We start from the raw sequence: 17,219 nt of genomic DNA, 5'->3' as shown, positions 1-17,219 counted from the left end.
CAATAGGAATTCACCATTTATGCACTCACTCGTACCTTACCCCTTTGACCCCTCAGGGTGATTAGCGTCTAATTTCTCCTTGAAAAATTGATTGTTGAGCAAATTCTCCTCGTCAGCACCTTAGGATATGTATAGAGAATAATATGGAGAATATGCAAACTGATGTAAAAGGTGAAATGGATTTACTTTCTCTGTTTAGACTACGCCCGCGGCTTAGCCTGATTATGGACTCTAACGAAATAGTTTATGTGATATTTAAAAACAGATACGCTGAATAAGCGTTACACAGAACATTTTCTTCATGACGTTGAAGAAGTACACTTTGTAGAGACAGGTTTGTCACAAATGGAGTTTTAGGTGCAGATTCACAGTTGACTGTTCACGGAGCGGACGAAATTTTCAATCGGCACGACACAGCCCTAGAACAGAACGGCACTTGTAACATAAAAGTATAGAGGAGTAAGAAAGGAATTGGTACCAGTCAATTGAACGCCAAACAAGGAAAAACCACAGAAAGATAGATATCGAAGCAACGAGACGAGCTGCCGACTTACTGTATATTTCTCTTCTGTAGAGAGAGGCCGAGCAAACGCAGTCAGGGTAACATTGCTCCAGACTTTGAAAATCCCTATCAATTTATCTAATAAATTCCATTTTGCAATGCGCCTGTCTACTAATAGATCACAGATGATATTAAATGTGACCCAAGCGTGTTACTTTTGTTCTTGACACATTTTGACATCTTCTGTGATTTATTATCGTAAGGACCCACGGAAACATGGAATCTATTCGTTCTTTTATGATGAAAAAAGCCAAAGGGTGTTAATGGTGACGTCATCTATGTTCCAATAGATCATGAGTAAGAACCAATCAAAATGCCTGTATAATTTTGCTTACCATGTAAATCACAACAGTGATGATCATTTGCGATACTGAAAAGAGATGATAATATTATGCGAACGAATATCGTTTTATCAAATAAGGTTCATTCTGCCCTTTCACGCGTACGTGCATGATTGCGTAATGTATAAACCTATGGCGCTCACTCATTAAATGAACATATGGTCTGTAAAGCAGCCGGTAACGATTATTTCAAAACTTCAGCGTCAAGCGAATGAAATTCCTACATTATACAGCAGTACTGAGTCCGATGGAAAACACGCACGCTAATAACTCATATTTTGTTGATTTACTTGAGAGATATTTTACAACCTTGAGTTGTGGGTTTTTTCTTTGGTTAAGAAAACGTGACAGCATTCGTCGTCAATCGTGTCGAGATTTCATGTCTATTGCTGTTAACTGTGCTCGGAAAACGTCACAGTTAGTCAATCTGTTTAGTTGCTCAGTTTACCCCTGGTTCGAAAAACAACCTCAAGTATTGTTCATACGCTATTCTGAAATATAAAAACGTTACAAAAAGGGCTTTACGGTGATCTGGCGAAATCTATTATGATACATTAAATATACACTACAGTTGCTGCCAAAGACGAAGTCGTCAAGGACATTTTCTTTCGACACATCCCTTTCCTTGGTCTTCGTACTCTTGTTTTGATATCCACATTTGCTGAAATGAGCCCTGGAAAAAAAAGAAATAAAAAAGGAGGAAATTTGGTAAAAGAAGTTTCTTCCAATATATGTCATTCAGATTAGTATCTAGAGCGAAAAGAGTATTTATATCCTCAATAACGAACACATAAGCTCAAAGTTTGCTTTACCAGTGATGCGAGAATAGAACCGCCTATCCATGGGTTAAATCGTCTCTCCGTGGGCGCACTAGATATCAGCTTTAATCTCATGCTCTGGAGAAGACAAAACAATAATCAAGAGGTTTTATAAATGGCATAGTAGTTCATAGTTACATGCGGTTTTCGTCTTTCTGACGAATTCTTTAAACTGACCACCTCTTTGAGTGACTCCTTTTCCCTGCAAATTGGGTGATGCCCTGAAAGCGAGTTGACGGTAGAAAACTTCAGGTGCAAGTAAATTACATCAGGATGTTGGACAAATCCGTTCAGCAAAAGTAGAGCTACTTAATTACAGAACTCATGACTGGCTGTTTGATACTCACTGGTGGTGTTTTAGAAAGAAGCTCTCGATTCAGTCTTTCATTAAAACCTTGTAACAGAGTATTTCCGCCCGTGACGATAACAGATCCAAACAAACCCTGGTCAAAACAAAAAGTACATTACGTTCAATTTAATGTAAAACATAGAAGCTTGATAAATTACAAATCAACCTGTAGCTTTTAAAACGCGTGTTCTTTCTGTTGTGGGTGGATATATCTCTACACAAATCATTCATAATTCTTCGCGTTATTAAGGGGAAACTGAAATCAAGAGAAGTGCATACTACAAAGGGAACTAACATCCCCACGATTCAAATGCTACATTGCAAGCTTTTGCAATGAAGTGAACTGTCGATTGACTGTGCGTCCCTATCTCTAGTGCGCTTGTTTACGTGCTTATACACTTTATCTATGACTAACCTACAGGTACAGTTTAACTTGCATTTCCACGCCTTTCACTCTGTTAGAATAACGACTTATAAATAATCAAACCGTTCGAAACACTTACAGCTCTTATATCTATGTCTGTCATTCCTACACTTGTGGTGACCACTTGTGTGACACCAATCGCTGTGCTTCCCTCAATACCCTGAAGAAGCATAATGATAACATTACAATTTCATTAACTGCGTCTATGCATACTTGCTGGCAGGTTCAAAGAAAGCTCTCCTGTAACTGTCTTTCACGTCTCTTGAGCTAGTAAAGCAATGCAATTGAATCTAACGATACGAACACCTCTCACTCATTTTTAACTGAATCGACGATTCTCAAAATTGTCGCCACCTCTTTTTCAAATACAAAAAAGTGGAGGCAATTGTTCTTGGAAGTTCCCATGGAAACTCCGGGGCTTAAAATTCTTAATATTCTATTATACTCTGACCAGAGTCAGATGGACAAATAGGCGACTGTCGCGGCAGCTTTAGTAGCCAAACATTTTCTCGATTCACCATAGTGACGACAGTACCCCCAATTAAACTGAAGCACTGACCAAATGTGGGAAGTTGCGCAGATTTTGTGTACGGTAATCGACGCTCACCCGATTTATACTTCAGAGGTTTCTACAGTAGTAAGTTTTGTTCATCTGGCTTATCGTTAAGGAACAGCAGAAGAACTAACCTTGACATTTGAGGGATCAAAGAGTCCTTCACAAATCTTAAATCTCTCCACACCAAATGTGTTGTTATAACCATTTGGAAATTCGTAAACCACTCCAGGAATATTGCCAAGAATGCTTTTAAGTGGTAAATAAACAAACAAACAAATTAATTGATTTAGATTTTAAGAAAATAAAAATATCAAATAAAATGTGATATACTCTAAAACGAATTTAGAGACAACAAAAAAAATTTCATTTATACTTTTGTACGGAGGATTCGAGGAAAGAGTGAACTATAGAACTAAAGAGAGTGGGAAAAAGTTGGAACAAAGGGACGAGAAGATGAAAAAGAGAGAGAGAGCAAAGAAACAAACGGATGAATCGGAGGGTAGAAGAAACAAGGGACCAAATGGACGAAAGAAACAAATGGATGAAGGAAACGGACCAACGGCCGAACAGACAATTGAACGAACGAAGGACGAACCACGAACGATAGACGACCAGACGGACGAACGAACAAACGGACGAGCGAACTTACAATCGAACGAACTGGAACGAATGGACAACGGAAGGCAGGAAGGCAGGAACAAAGAAATGGAGGAACGGAGGAACGGAGGAACGGAGGAACCGAGGAACGGAGGAACGGAGGAACGGAGGAACGGAGGAACGGAGGAACGGAGACACTGAGGAATGGAGGAACGGAGAAACGGTAGAACGGTGGAACGGAGGAACGGAGGAACGGAGGAACGGAGGAACGGAGGAACGAAGCAACGAAGCAACGTAGCAAGGAGGCCACGAAGCCACGAAGCAACGAAGCAACGAAGCAACGAAACAACGAAACAACGAAGCAACGAAGCAACGAAGCAACGAAGCAACGAAGCAACGAAGCAACGAAGCAACGAAGCAACGAAGCAACGAAGCAACGAAGCAACGAAGCAACGAAGCAACGAAGCAACGAAGCAACGAAGCAACGAAAAGAATGAAGCAACGTGGGAACGAAACAACGAAGGAACTCATAATTGTTTAGTGACATTTGGGTATACTAGAAGGTTCACCTTTCATCATAGGGACCATCGGATACTTGGAGCACACTCGCCTGGAAATCTTGTAAGGTTTCCTGGGAAGAAAAGTAAAAATAAATTTATACGCATGGATTACAGCAACCACTCCTTTCAACCGCATAGAGCTAAATGCTAAATCTAAACAAACTTTTAAAATTTTTACTCAAAAAATACTTCCATATGTCCTTTTTCTTTACATTTTCGAAGTATTTAGAGTGAACAATGCTGTTTTTAAAATGTCAGCTGGGACTAAAGATTACCTTAATAATTCCATAAATCATATCAATGTAAAGAGCGTTGAGGCCAGAAAACGCACTAACTGAGAATTTCTGTCTTATCATTGTTAATATAATGGGTTACTGTCATCACATTAGTATAAATTTTCATATACTTAAATAATATCTACCACTTACAGTAACCATGTGTCTGTGAAATGATTTCGTAAGTGGTGGAATATTGTTCTTCTTGGTGAAAATAGCAGGCCCACCTTCTTTGGAGGCTTCCTAAATAAACATCAGAAAGAGCATATCCCATAAAATAATTAAGCATACTTGGTTGCTAGAATAAAAGGAGTTTTTATTCAACTGTACTAACAAATACCTCAAACAAAATTCTATTTTATTGAAATTTGCAGCATTTGGAAGTTGTTCTCATTACCAAAGAGGGAAAAAATTTTGAATGACCTCCAAAACCTTTAAGGGGTTTTTCCATAAGTGCCTTCAAATGGTGTAAAAGGTGTCTGTGTTGTAAGGTGAAACACAAACACCAGAGCTTGCTTGCAGGCTAAACAAACTCCAGTGAGAAATCTCATGAGTGGGTGTAGACTGCCTGTAACCACTGGCTTTTATTAAAACACCTGACTTTTGCCCTCAAAATAAAAAGCCTTCTAGTCACGTAAAGCTCCATAATTAACTGAGTTACTCCTTTACCTTACTAGCAATGAGGTAAGGCGGGACAATTTCAATATTCTGTTCTTCAAACATTTGTCGACACTGAGCAGTGATGAAGTCCCCAGCTAAGGGAGACTTAACAATTGCTTGTTGAAGAACATATCCATCATGAACAGGCACAGCACTGGTCTGTGTTGCTCCAGAATCTATAACTAGTCCAGTGGATCTACCATTTGCAAATGCTGTGAGCACTGCACTTTTGCACAGAAAGAATGCTGGGATATTATATTTTTCAAACATCAGTTCTGTAAGTTTCTCTCTCTTTGCACGTACATTCCACTGAGAAAAAAAAAATGAAGCCAGGAAGAAATAATGTTGGTATAGTACTGAAGTTAAACATTAAAATTTGGTAACTTTTTCTTATGTAGAGTTAACAACTGAAATGCAAACAATAAATAACTGCTTTTATAGTAACTCTGAACAAATTGGTGCAATAATCCAAGGGTATGATATACTGTCAGTGCCCTGTTCAGCCACTCCCTCTCTTACAAACCTAACCACACCCTCACCCCCCAAAACATCTGATATGTTATTTATAATTCAACTGCTTGATATAATGCCCATTTCTTAAAAGGCAGGAAAAGCAAAGAAGATAGAGAAGCGTTCCATATGCAGCTGACGGTTAAATACTCAGGATATTTCACTCTACAAAATAACCAACAGTCCAAATATTGCATGATATTTGTACTAAACTCACAGGTTGTTTGTACGCTACTTAGTTTACATGTAGTTGGATAATAAGTGTAGGTTCCATTTAAAATGAGAGGTTTCAATAAAAAGAAATGCACTCCTTCTATGGACGTCATTTAATCTGAGAGACAATTCACATCATATAAAACAAGTTGCAAATTGAGCCCTCAATAACACAATAATCTTTATTAGAACTCCTCAATGGGAATCTTCCAGCTTGCTTATTACACCGATGAGTCTACCCCCACCACTCCATCATAGATAAGCCTCCACTCTCTAAAAGCCCTAAAAATTTAGAAGCCACCCCCCAACCCTTAAGGTCTTAATTAAAACAGTACTTTGTCAATGAATCCCTTAACTTCATGTACAAAGTGACTTCAGTTTTTACAACCAAAACCATTTGGTACATACATATATCACCAATACCAAAATGTACACAGCAATCTGACTTACAGAAGCTTCTGACATAACCACAGGGTGAAGAGCTGATTCAGACTTGATGTCTTTTGCATACATATAGTCCAGCAGTTTCTCAAATGTATCCCAATCTTCAACTGCAGTTGACAAAATAATCAATTAAAAACAAAAAAAATACATAAATAAATAAACAGAAAACATTCATGAGGTGACCCAAACAGAAGCTCTTAAAATCCCACCTTCAAGCTAGCTCATATCAGACAGATATCAACAACAGGGCCAAAAATCACCCACATTGGTGATTTTCTCAAGAGGCCATTTTACAGTTGTGTACTTAGTTGCCAAGCCTTTAATTTGGAGTGAGGCTGAAGGTGACCTTGTTGTGTTAGAGACCAGTATCTAGTAAGCATGATAACAAAGTAACTTATTTTAAAAGCAGCAATATTTGTATCATATATTGTTACAAGTTCACCCTTAGTCTCACTTCTGTTCAAAGGCTTGGCAACTAAGCATCCAACTATAAGATGGACTATTGTGTAAAACTACCGTCTCTTCTTTATACTTACTCATTCCATCCTTAACTGGATTAATAATTTCCATGTTCTCTTTAGGAAGATGAATGTAATTGGTGTCGATGTAGTATTTTTTCTCTGGAAGTTTTGGCTTCTCTGCAAGGAGAGTAACAGAAATAAAACAAATTAAAGTAAACTTTAACAAAAGATAAACCACAATTGAAGAGGAGAAAATTTTGGAATGAGAGTTTCTGACTGGTTGCTTTGTATTGGGAAAAACTGACTGAGGTCTTGGGATGGTCCAAAGTAGAAGCTCAATGTGGGTCATTTCTGGACAATGAAAACACCTTTTTTCCCTGCCTCAGACTAACCTTTGCTCCAACATAACATAATTTTTTTGAGGTAAAAAATTATTTGCAGATGCATTTGTTTTCATAACAGTCACAATGTTATAAACAATGCAGACCAGTTTCAATTGACATTAGGTTTATTTACAGCACAATGTTGTTTTTTAACTTAAGTTGATAAAACCATAGAGTTTACAATACATTAACAGGCATAAACATGTTTTGGGCCTGACTCTGAGTAATTTCAGTCTGAACTGCTAGGTGAGGATTAAAATGACTCTGAGAAGGGCCTTGAACATTTTATACCCAAGAACAAAGACTGTAATAATATTATTATCACTTTGGAGGGCATTGAGAAACTGGAAAAAATATAGAGACAAAAACAGTCTGAACTATCATGCCAGCGTGTGAACAACCAAAATTTCCATTAAGCACACAAAATGTGCCACAATACCCAACTAAGTGATAATAATAATTATTAACCCTTTAACTCTCAAGATCTGATTGTTATTTCTCCCCTCTGGCTGCTACACATTTCCTTGTAAATTGGTTACAAGATTTTGGTGTTTGATCCAGGTAATATCTTGTAACTGATGAGTTTGAGCATTCTCATTACCCGTTTGCTGGATAATGTATGGATATTATAGGGAGAAGTTACATGTTAATCACTTCTGGAAGTTAAAGGGTTAATAAATACCTTCAGGAGGAGCATCAGTTTCCATAATTTCATCTTTGACTTCCTCTTCTAAGGTTCCTACATGTGTTGGGATGTCATACTTTAACAAAAAGAAAAGAAGACATTGGAACATCAAAATGACACTCTTTCTTAGTGTGTTATGTACACATACATGTTGCTAACTAAATAGATCGTCAAAAGGAAGGGATGGACTTCCAAGAGATAACAACATCAGGCAAACATGACATGCTGCTGCATCAATCATGTAGCAACTTTGAAGGGTGAAAAATTGAGAACAAATAATTATAAAATGTTCAGAGAAATGTGCATGCTGTGATTGGTCAGAACGAGTTCATTATATTTCTATAAAGCACACACCTTACATCACACGAATGCACTGTTGAGATATACACACAGCCTATGTCATCGTTATGAGCATGCACAATTTGTGGTACACTTTTTACAAGAAATAAAAAACTTGTTCCTTGAGCACTGTTGAGTTATATAAGCACCTGGTAATTTTTAAGAAAACTCGAGAAGTGCAAGAAGCACTCACCTTAGGCTCATGCTTCTCCACACTTCTCTTTTGTTCTTAAAAAATCCCACATGCTTAAATAACTCAACAATACATTGAGCGCATTTTTTATTTCTTTAATACAGTGTTTCCTTGAACAAGCACCTAGGCACTTATTTAAAATTTTGGCTGAAAGGAGGGGGCATTTACCGGAAAGAGGGCACTTAATTAGTGGGAAGGAGGGACACTTGCTAAGAAATTACTACCCTAAACTGATTCTGCTCCAGTTGAGGCTTAAAAAGTTATGAATAAAGTGGCAATAGAAACAGGTTTCCCATTCTCAGAGACTCAAGGGCTGTCAGTTGATGACTAGAAATTGCCTGATGGCCCCTGGGTCTCAAAGAAAGAGAATTTCCTTGTATCCCTACTAGGTGAGGTGAGGGAGGAAGAGCACTTATTTGAGGAGGTGTGTGTTTGATGTTGTGACCTGAGGGATGGGCACTTATATGGGGGAGAGCACTTATGAAAGGGAGAGCGCTTATTCCAGGAAGTACAGTAATCAAACTGTTGAGAAGACAAAGAGCCAGTTAAGTAAAGTATTAAATCAAACGGTAGATACAACACAATCTACGATTCAAATCCCAAGATCTAATTGTCAATTCTCTCTTATATAATTAACACTTTCCTTTCTGTGTCGGTTGAGAGAATTTGATGTTGCATCAAGATAACACTCTGGTTGATAGGTTTGGTTATTCTCATCACCTGATTACTCCTTTATATATGTGATCGTTGTAAAGAGAAGAAACATGACGATCATATCTGGAATTGTAACCTTATTAATGAACATTAATCAAGCACAAACTTGCGATCACACATCTACAAAGCTAAGTTACTCCATGGATAGCTTATAATATGTAATGAATTGCTGCATATTCTTGGCAAACCAGGGAAAATAGTAGCTAGAATTCTGACTATAACTCAAAAATTATCTTACCTTAGGACAGTCTTCACCAGCATAACCGGCCCGAACTGAATGGGCGCCAATGTCGAACACGATCGCGCCAACTTCGTCTAAAAACGAAAGAGTTTTTCTCAGACCAGCAAAATTGAAATATGCAAGAATTAGTCCAAAATATTACAAACATTACCTCCTCCGTAAACTCCGCCACTCATTTTAATCTGTAGTTTAAGTTTGAAGAAAAACCAGTAAAGTTTGTTATTGATCCACTTTAGAAGAGGAACTGGTCAAGAAACTAACAATCAAGCACGTGTGCGAGTACTCGTTCGTTACTGGTCAGCGTTAAAATCAAAGATGGTGGACGAAGTGAACGATAATCGTACTTTATTTTGCACCTAAATATTCCACGATATTAGAGATTTTCAATCCGTAAAATGTCGCTAAAAGATCTTTTCTCCAAAGCTCCATCGCCACCTCCTCTGAGTGAAGAGCCATGGCCCCAACCTGTTCCTTCTAGTTCAAATTCTTCGAGTAATTGTCACTGCATGTCACCCTTGTATTCAGCTACCGCCAGACCAACTGTAGACGAGTTTCTGCGAACAAATTATTTGATGATTCCTGAATTCGTGCAGCAAGTGAATCGAGCAAAGATAGCAGCAAACAAGGGAGGCGTTGGTCAAAGTGTGGTATTCGAAGAAAGTACCTCTCTCCAAGGAACTGCTCATCGAAGGAAAATCATTTCTTTTGATTCGCTAACACGGGACATCAACAGCGAAAACACAGAGAAGAAAGAAGATGGAATCAAAGAAATTAAAGGATGTGACTCAAATGTTAAACGTGGAGCCAGTGGAGCAAAAAGTATAGATGTGAGTATTGATACTACTGCTGCACAAAATCAGGCAAGTGTTCGGGACCTTGTGGTGCCTCCTCTACTTAAACCAAAACCTAGGGTCAAAAAAGTGATGAAGGGAGGAACTCTAGTTACAATACCAGCCCCTCAGATCAGAAAGAGACCTCCCCAAGGGTTTACTGCGAATGATGAAAACAACGTTGAATCGGGAGTACTTTCAGAACAGAGCGAGGGTGGAAAATCTGTCGTTGAAGCATGTCTGCTAGAGGGAACCCAGAATAAGATTGATCAGTCCTGTAAAGATGATCCAAGTAACAATCAGCTGGCCACAGGCAAGCATGACTTGGTGACACCTACACATGGATCGAAGGACATACCTGGGGAAGTTTCCTCTCATCAAAGAGAAGTGTCAGGCTCTGAAATTGTACCCAAGAAATGTCAAGAAACACAGGTTCTTGTAAGTTTCATTGACAATAATATACCGCAAGACGATAAGAATAACACGGATGAAAACTCTGATTTTGGTGAAAATAGATCCTTTAACACTATGGCCTTACTGGAAAAAGACAGCACAAATCCTAAGGAGATTGTGGATAAGAGGTCTGAGGAAACACCCACTGGACCCATGCAGGAGTCGATCAAGGCAAAGTCGAACGATGAATTTAAAGGGAATATTCCATTAGAGGAATCCGAAGCACTCAGCTCTGAAGACACCAATTTGAGTGAAAATCAGGGTGAGTATTTCAGTGATTATCAGACATTGGACATAGACTTAGTTAGAGACCTGAAAGAGAAGCACATCAGCAAAAACACTGATGGGAGTACAACGAGAGTTCGTGAGCCGTTAAGGCCTGGTTCTATTCTAGCTCAGCTTAAAAGTCCTCATAGCTCTAGCACTAAAAAACAAGAGGAGCTGTCAAGTGATCTGCCAAAAGCTACAGGAAGTTCCATGGCAAAGCAAAGCTCTGAAAAGCTTAATATGTCAGATGAAGAGCACAGTGAGAAGATCAAACAGAATGAAAATTCCCATCAAAATCAACTTTCCAGTGACGAGAAAAGCCAACTTACAGAAATCATTCATTGGGACAAGGAGGTTACGAGAAGAACCAGGGAGAGCTGTGCTAAGGGTATAGATAGAAACGCTGAGGAGTGTTGTATAGAGAATTCTGATGCAGGTAACCATGACACTGGTGTTTTCAACGAGAGTGCTGATGTTAAGAAAGATTGCACTGGCTCTATTGACAGTATCAATAGTGATCATAATGCTAATGATAACGACGACCAAGAAAACGGCGATGACGACTACGATAAAGATGATGATGACGACGGCAATGATAATACTAAGTCTGTTGATAAAGGAGACAGTGTAGCAGATGACGGCGGGGACGAGTACGCTGAGCTTGTGATGGTGGAGTCAACATCAGACGAGGATGAAGAAGAATATGATAACTTTCTTATTGATGAGAATGATTCCGATGGAGAAGAGAGTAAGGTGAAAAGTGATTATGAAGCTGAGGATATGGATCTTGACTCTGACAATGAAGGAGATACTGGCGGAATATCATTTCATCAAGATACTACGATTGGACAAAGGGTGAAATACTCAAGGGGCAGGCAGAAGGATAATAAACGAACAGCGAGGAATCGAAGAAAGAAGTTTCGCAAAAAGAAGAGGGCTAAGAGACAAAACCAGGTTTGTATCAAAAGAAAACACTCTTTTTGTTTGGAATAGAGCACTGTTTGAATTATTCAGTAGCGGTCAGAAAAAGCAACCACTGTGGCAGAAAAGATGAAATGTCTCTTATTACTTACCAATAGCAAAGAAACCTTGAAGCACATAAATCTTTTGTCTCCAAGCTTGTTCCCAGGATCCCCTCTTATTTTCCCTGGTCAAGTCTCTGCGTGAATTTTGTTGAATGTGTTTACTTTTATAGAGACTTTTAGAGAAAAAGAAATGTGGGCCAGTCTCAGGACATAAATCGACGGATACTCCAGAGAAACTTTCTGAGATCAAGACCTTACCAGTGAACAATCCACCCCGGGAAAAATCAGCGGAACCTGGATCACTGTTATCGATGGTGTCTTCTTATTCTGTGGATCTTACAGTGGCAGCCAGTGAAAAGGTTTGTATCCTTATCCTTGTCTTAGCATGAGAATTTAGTTTCCCCCTACTACCGTCCTGTCAACCATTTTTGTACTTTTGTTCGATGTATGGTTACGAACTGTGATTAAAGATTAAAGATTAAAGATTAAAGATCCCCTAAAGCTGGTCAGCACAACTCGGTAGTCAAACATCGAGTATGCGCGGGGAAATGAATCTCGGCTGGCCGCGCGCCAATTTCTCGCCCAAAGAAAACTTAAGAAATATGAAAATAATAAAAAAAAAAACCGAAACGTTCATAGAGTTTTGTAAAATAAGGTAACGTACCAAAAAGAGAAAACTTGAGACTTGTCGAATGCAAAGTTTATTTTATCATGGTATACTGTTAATTTTCCAATTTGCTGTAGGTTTTATGTAAAAATATACGCTTTTGAAATAACGTGACTTACTGGCTTTTGTGGTTGTTTATAATTGATTTACTCTTTCATTTATAAATTTACCTATTCATCTACACAGTGATTAAGTTATTTATTGGCTGTACTGATTGCTAATGGATATATCGATCCAACCATTTGACAGCTGTTGATTAAGTTATTTATTGGCTGTACTGATTGCTAATGGATATATCGATCCAACCATTTGACAGCTGTTGAAACGTAAGACTCGAGGTGGACAACACGCAAAGAAGTTGAAGAAAGCAAAAAGAACAGCGGAAGCTTTGGAGAGAAAACGGAGTGGAGAACCGCCACCTCGAACAAAACCAGTTTATAAAGAGCTCCTCAGACCAATCTGCTCATTTTACATTCAAGGAAAATGCAGGAAGGTACAGTGAGAGGTGCACAACAATAGCTGGTGTTCTCATACTTAACCCTTTAAATCCTAACATCAGTATGCCAATTCTCCATACTGTTCCGTATACATGTCCCAAGGTGCTGACAAGGAGAATGTTTTTAACAAGCAATAGGTTCTTTAGTTGCTGATCATTTCCTTCGTTCTCCTAACCTTGATGTTTGATTCAGGAGTGATATTTTGATGAGAAATTAGATGCCAGTCACTATCAGCGGTCACAGGGTTAACCTCTGAATGAGAATTAAGGAATTGACCGTTAAATAAGATTTTAGACTAACAATAATTTATTAATAATCTACTTGAAAAAATACGAGATAGCTTATCATAACTATGCAGTAGCAAAGCGCACGCATTAAGTGCAAAAATAATTTATTCAAACCCTGCAAGTGACATTGTGTGTTCGGTCAAAACAACTGCGTACGGTCAAAACAATAATATACAATGGTATTTTCACATCTTTAGGGTGCAAAAAAGTTCAAAGTCCGGCTAAACAGTTTAAGGAATTGTTCAGTCTGGTTTGTTACTTCTTTGCACTGAATTAACTCTCTTCTGCATTGAATTACCTGAAAATTTCATTTATCTTAACCAATCAGAACTGAGTAATTTTTTCATGTATCTTATTAAGATTGTAAACGTTCATGGCCCCGCTTTTGAGAAATTCGATGAAATACTGATTACTTTGTCCACAAAACAAAATTTGGGGGAAAAAAACGCTCAAATCATAACGGATTAAAATTGTTACGATACATTCCTATCTTAAGAGGTTGCATTGACCAAATGGGTTGATCGTTTTTTCTACCTTGCGTTGCGAAAAAATTGTTTAGTCAGGTTGGTGTTCATCCAGGGCTATTACAGCCCCGTGAAAACTGAAAAGTCGTAGAATTTTCTGACTTCGAAAGAGCGTGAACACTGCCCTCGTTTGAGAACAAGAATTCGAAAGAATGACGATACTTTATATGTACTGTGTGTCTATTTATGCATACTTAATAGACTATTCCCCCAATGGGGCTTTTCAGGGCCAAAGCGAATGAAAAAAGTGTTTAAAAATCCCGATTAGCAGGAGGCTGAGCAGTCTGATATCCACAAAGTGCATTGTCGTACAATGCGATTTGCATAATGCATAGTTGTTGAACAATAAGACAATCTCATGTTCCGTTTTGTTTTATTTTTTTTACCCTAAAGGGCAGTGAGTGCTCTTTCCGTCATGACAGATCAGCTTTAGTGAAGAAGAAGGCGATCTGTAGGTTCTACGTGCTTTCCGCTGACAATTGCCAGTTGGGAGATGACTGTGCTTTTATGCACAATATCCTTTTCAAAAAGTTACTACCTCCTTCCTTTGAAATTCAAGAGAATGTTATAGTTAGAATTCATATCTAACGCGAAATGGGTACTGAAGAAAGGAAGGAAGAAAAAGACGAACGCGAATTTAAGAAACGAAAGGTGACTGCGTTCAGTTCTGGCAATAGAGCATTGAAATTTTCTCAATTTTCTGGTGTTAAAAGGTTAAAGTTGTACAAAACAGTGCTTCATTTTGTACTCTTTACGCGTAGGAAAAGTGAGAAAACTTAAAATTTATGCTGAGAAGAAGCAGTTTCGTCAAACTTGTTGATGTTGTTTTATATCGTTTTAGCCGTTTGTGTTTTTTTTATTTTTCTTCGTGTGGATTCCTTAACCTGCCTTACGTTCATTTCCATGTAAATTTTTTCACACAATAAAATCCTGCCGGGAAGGCAGCCGCTGCAGATTTTCCCATGATGCTCTAACTGAAGAAACAAGCAGGATACTTCAAGAGGTAAGCGGTCATTTGCCAGCCATGTTCCTTCCCTTCCATAATAATCCTTTTCGGTCAGCTTCAGAAGTGCTATTAAAAAAAGTAAGCTTGCGGTGCTTTGAATGTAGCAAATGTTGCAACAAGAGGGGTGGGTGGGTGGTGTCTCGTCGACATGTTTAAGAAGTCCAAATTTCTTATCCCGCAATTTTTTCGGATGTAAATTAATGACGAGTACTTTTAATCAGTGAATTGTTATCTCTCTTCTTATAAACTACCGCTGCTGGACCATCCCTAACACGATTTATATATATATAGTTTTTTTTTTCTTCTTTTTACGGCAAGCGGAAGGTTTGACAATCACTAGCAGCACGATTAATAAGAGAAGCCGTCCTATGTTCTGAGTTAGGCGTTGATTAGTTTCACCTCTTACTAAAATGGGGCAAATTTGAAACTCGTTGGCTGATTTTTCGGATGGAAAACTGCTTTGGAGGTACTTTATTTAAAATCTCATTAATGTTTTCCTTATTTTGCAGTATCTCAACCCAGTCCACGAAGACGCTGATCAATTGCCAGAGGGGACTGACTTCGTAGCGTTGAATCAGCAAAGTTCTGATCCACAGTCGCCCGTTGAAGACACCTCGCAATCGGGGCATTTGTCTCCATACAATCTAAGGACAAGTGCACGAAAGCGGGTACTTGGTTGCGATGGAACAACACCAGGGGGCCAAGGAACATTTGGAAAATTGATCAGACTTGGAAGACCTGCAAAGGCAGAAGAAGACGGCGCGCAGGACGCAGAAGAGCAAATGGGCCCGTTCGTTCCAGGATTATACCGAGACTTGTCTATATAGATGCCTGACCTTCAGGGGCTTCTTTATTCAGAGCCAATGAATGAAAAAAGGGAATCAAACGAACATTCTAAGTGGACAAAAAGTTGTCAAAGATCTCCACTTACTGAGAGCTGCTCAGTCGCTTGCGTTCTAAAGGATACAAGGAGTTTAACATGAGGAGCACGAACAGTTGAAGATGGCCCATCCGGGAACGAATCCAGTCCGTAGCGGGATGGATGACTTGATCCCGAGACCATCAGGTAGCAAATTCAACGCTCATACCACTCGGCCACCGTCCCGAAGAATAGTAGAGAGTTTGTCAGTAAACGGTTTTTTTCGGAAGTATCCGACAGTTAATTGGCATGATGTAATTTTTCCTATGACAATAAGCATCTTAGGAATTGTAACATAACCTTTGCGTCTGAAGAACAAACAAAGACCGAAAAGAGTTTATATTAGTCCAAGTGTATCCTGGTATTTGTAAATCGTTAAAACAGGCTATATTTCCTTTTAGCTGTTCCGTTTCTCTGAAGGCACGTGTGCCATGAATGGATGTTTGGGATTTGAGGCTTCATTGTACTTAAAAGGTATCCAAAATTTTAAGCTCAATAAAAAAAACGCAAACCGTGTATTATTATGGCATGGCATAAATTGCTCTTACTCTAGCGTGACGGAATAATATCTATTGCCATAGTGCCTCTCAGTCCGTACTGGCTGCTTACCAAAGGAAAATGTTCTGTGCTTAAACATGAAGATAGATGGCCCTGAGTAGTGGGTGAGTGGGCCTTCAATCTATCCAGTGGTAACAGTTACTTAGAGACACCTCGCTGAACAGAAAATAAGCGTCTTGCATTGGATAATGCTTTAACTGATTCTTGGATGTATCGTACCCAGGTTGCTCACCACCAGGGTTTTTTTTGTTCCTTTTAGTTGCTCTCTGCAATAGACCTATCGGTCGATTGCTTTGAAAAGGTGAAAAACTGACAGGGACTAGCAGACAACTCTATAGTAATCATAAGAAACAGAAACTATTGAACAGCAATTGATACATACAAAGCTGGTTAAACAATGAAATCAAATACAACAGCTCCATTTAATGTCCAATTGTCAATCCAGTTCAGCTTACGCCATGAAATTTTAATTTCATCTTTTAACAATGATTTTGTAAATTGCTGCAGAGTTACTGCCACTCACCTTGGTTTGACACCGGGAAGCTTTTTTATCAGTGAAAGAAGGGGTTGGTTGGCTTATGGTAAAAATAAACAAACTGAATTACAGTGAGCGAAAGGATGGCAACTGCCTTTGGCGTACGGTTAACCCTTTTTCCAAAGATTCTGACCTACTTCAATGAACTGACGATGATGCTTCCATTGTCTTTAGTTTTCTATATTCTCAAAAGCTACGTGCTCGATATTGAACTGAAATTTCAAGGAGAAGTTACCTTAAATATCACTCGTAAGAATGAAATTAATGTTTTGAAGAATCCCACGTACTGGAGGTTGCTTCTTTCAGCGCAATTCAATATTGCAATA

At 38.7% G+C, this 17,219-nt stretch overlaps 2 protein-coding genes across 2 annotated transcripts; one reads left to right on the top strand and one right to left on the bottom strand.

Annotated features, from left to right (window-relative positions):
- Window positions 1–1,174: 1,174 nt before the first annotated feature.
- LOC113684148 (actin-like protein 6A) lies at window positions 1,175–9,642 on the bottom strand. Its single transcript, XM_027201490.2, has 13 exons — window positions 9,477–9,642; window positions 9,323–9,399; window positions 7,836–7,914; window positions 6,846–6,947; window positions 6,316–6,416; window positions 5,152–5,451; window positions 4,636–4,725; window positions 4,217–4,278; window positions 3,182–3,296; window positions 2,574–2,654; window positions 2,069–2,164; window positions 1,716–1,799; window positions 1,175–1,576 (listed from the first exon to the last, which is right to left on the bottom strand). Exons 1-13 carry the CDS (start codon window positions 9,499–9,501, stop codon window positions 1,496–1,498), a joined length of 1,293 nt encoding a protein of 430 aa, XP_027057291.1. The 5' UTR covers window positions 9,502–9,642; the 3' UTR covers window positions 1,175–1,495.
- On the top strand, window positions 9,637–16,316 carry LOC113684151 (uncharacterized). Its single transcript, XM_089200478.1, has 6 exons — window positions 9,637–11,829; window positions 12,071–12,259; window positions 12,884–13,060; window positions 14,269–14,389; window positions 14,769–14,878; window positions 15,391–16,316. The coding sequence occupies exons 1-6, from the start codon at window positions 9,721–9,723 to the stop codon at window positions 15,706–15,708; spliced, it is 3,024 nt and encodes a 1,007-aa protein (XP_089056604.1). The 5' UTR covers window positions 9,637–9,720; the 3' UTR covers window positions 15,709–16,316.
- The last annotated feature ends 903 nt before the right edge of the window (window positions 16,317–17,219 follow it).

Source organism: Pocillopora damicornis, chromosome 3, assembly GCF_964200805.1.
Source record: "Pocillopora damicornis chromosome 3, jaPocDami1.2, whole genome shotgun sequence".
Taxonomy (NCBI): domain Eukaryota; kingdom Metazoa; phylum Cnidaria; class Anthozoa; order Scleractinia; family Pocilloporidae; genus Pocillopora; species Pocillopora damicornis.
The sequence above is the reverse complement of the archived record's forward strand: the minus strand, read 5'-3'. Positions and strand labels throughout refer to the sequence as shown.

Coding starts and splice junctions, on each gene's coding strand:
- LOC113684148 (XM_027201490.2), bottom strand. CDS start 9,501: ATGAGTGGCGGAGTTTACGGAGGAG. Junction 6,948..7,835: donor AACTGATGCTCCTCCTGAAG/GTATTTATTAAC, acceptor CTCTCCTTGCAG/AGAAGCCAAAACTTCCAGAG. Junction 1,800..2,068: donor TTCTTTCTAAAACACCACCA/GTGAGTATCAAA, acceptor TGTCTTCTCCAG/AGCATGAGATTAAAGCTGAT.
- LOC113684151 (XM_089200478.1), top strand. CDS start 9,721: ATGTCGCTAAAAGATCTTTTCTCCAAAGCTCCATCGCCACCTCCTCTG. Junction 11,830..12,070: donor GGGCTAAGAGACAAAACCAG/GTTTGTATCAAA, acceptor TTACTTTTATAG/AGACTTTTAGAGAAAAAGAA. Junction 12,260..12,883: donor CAGTGGCAGCCAGTGAAAAG/GTTTGTATCCTT, acceptor ACCATTTGACAG/CTGTTGAAACGTAAGACTCG.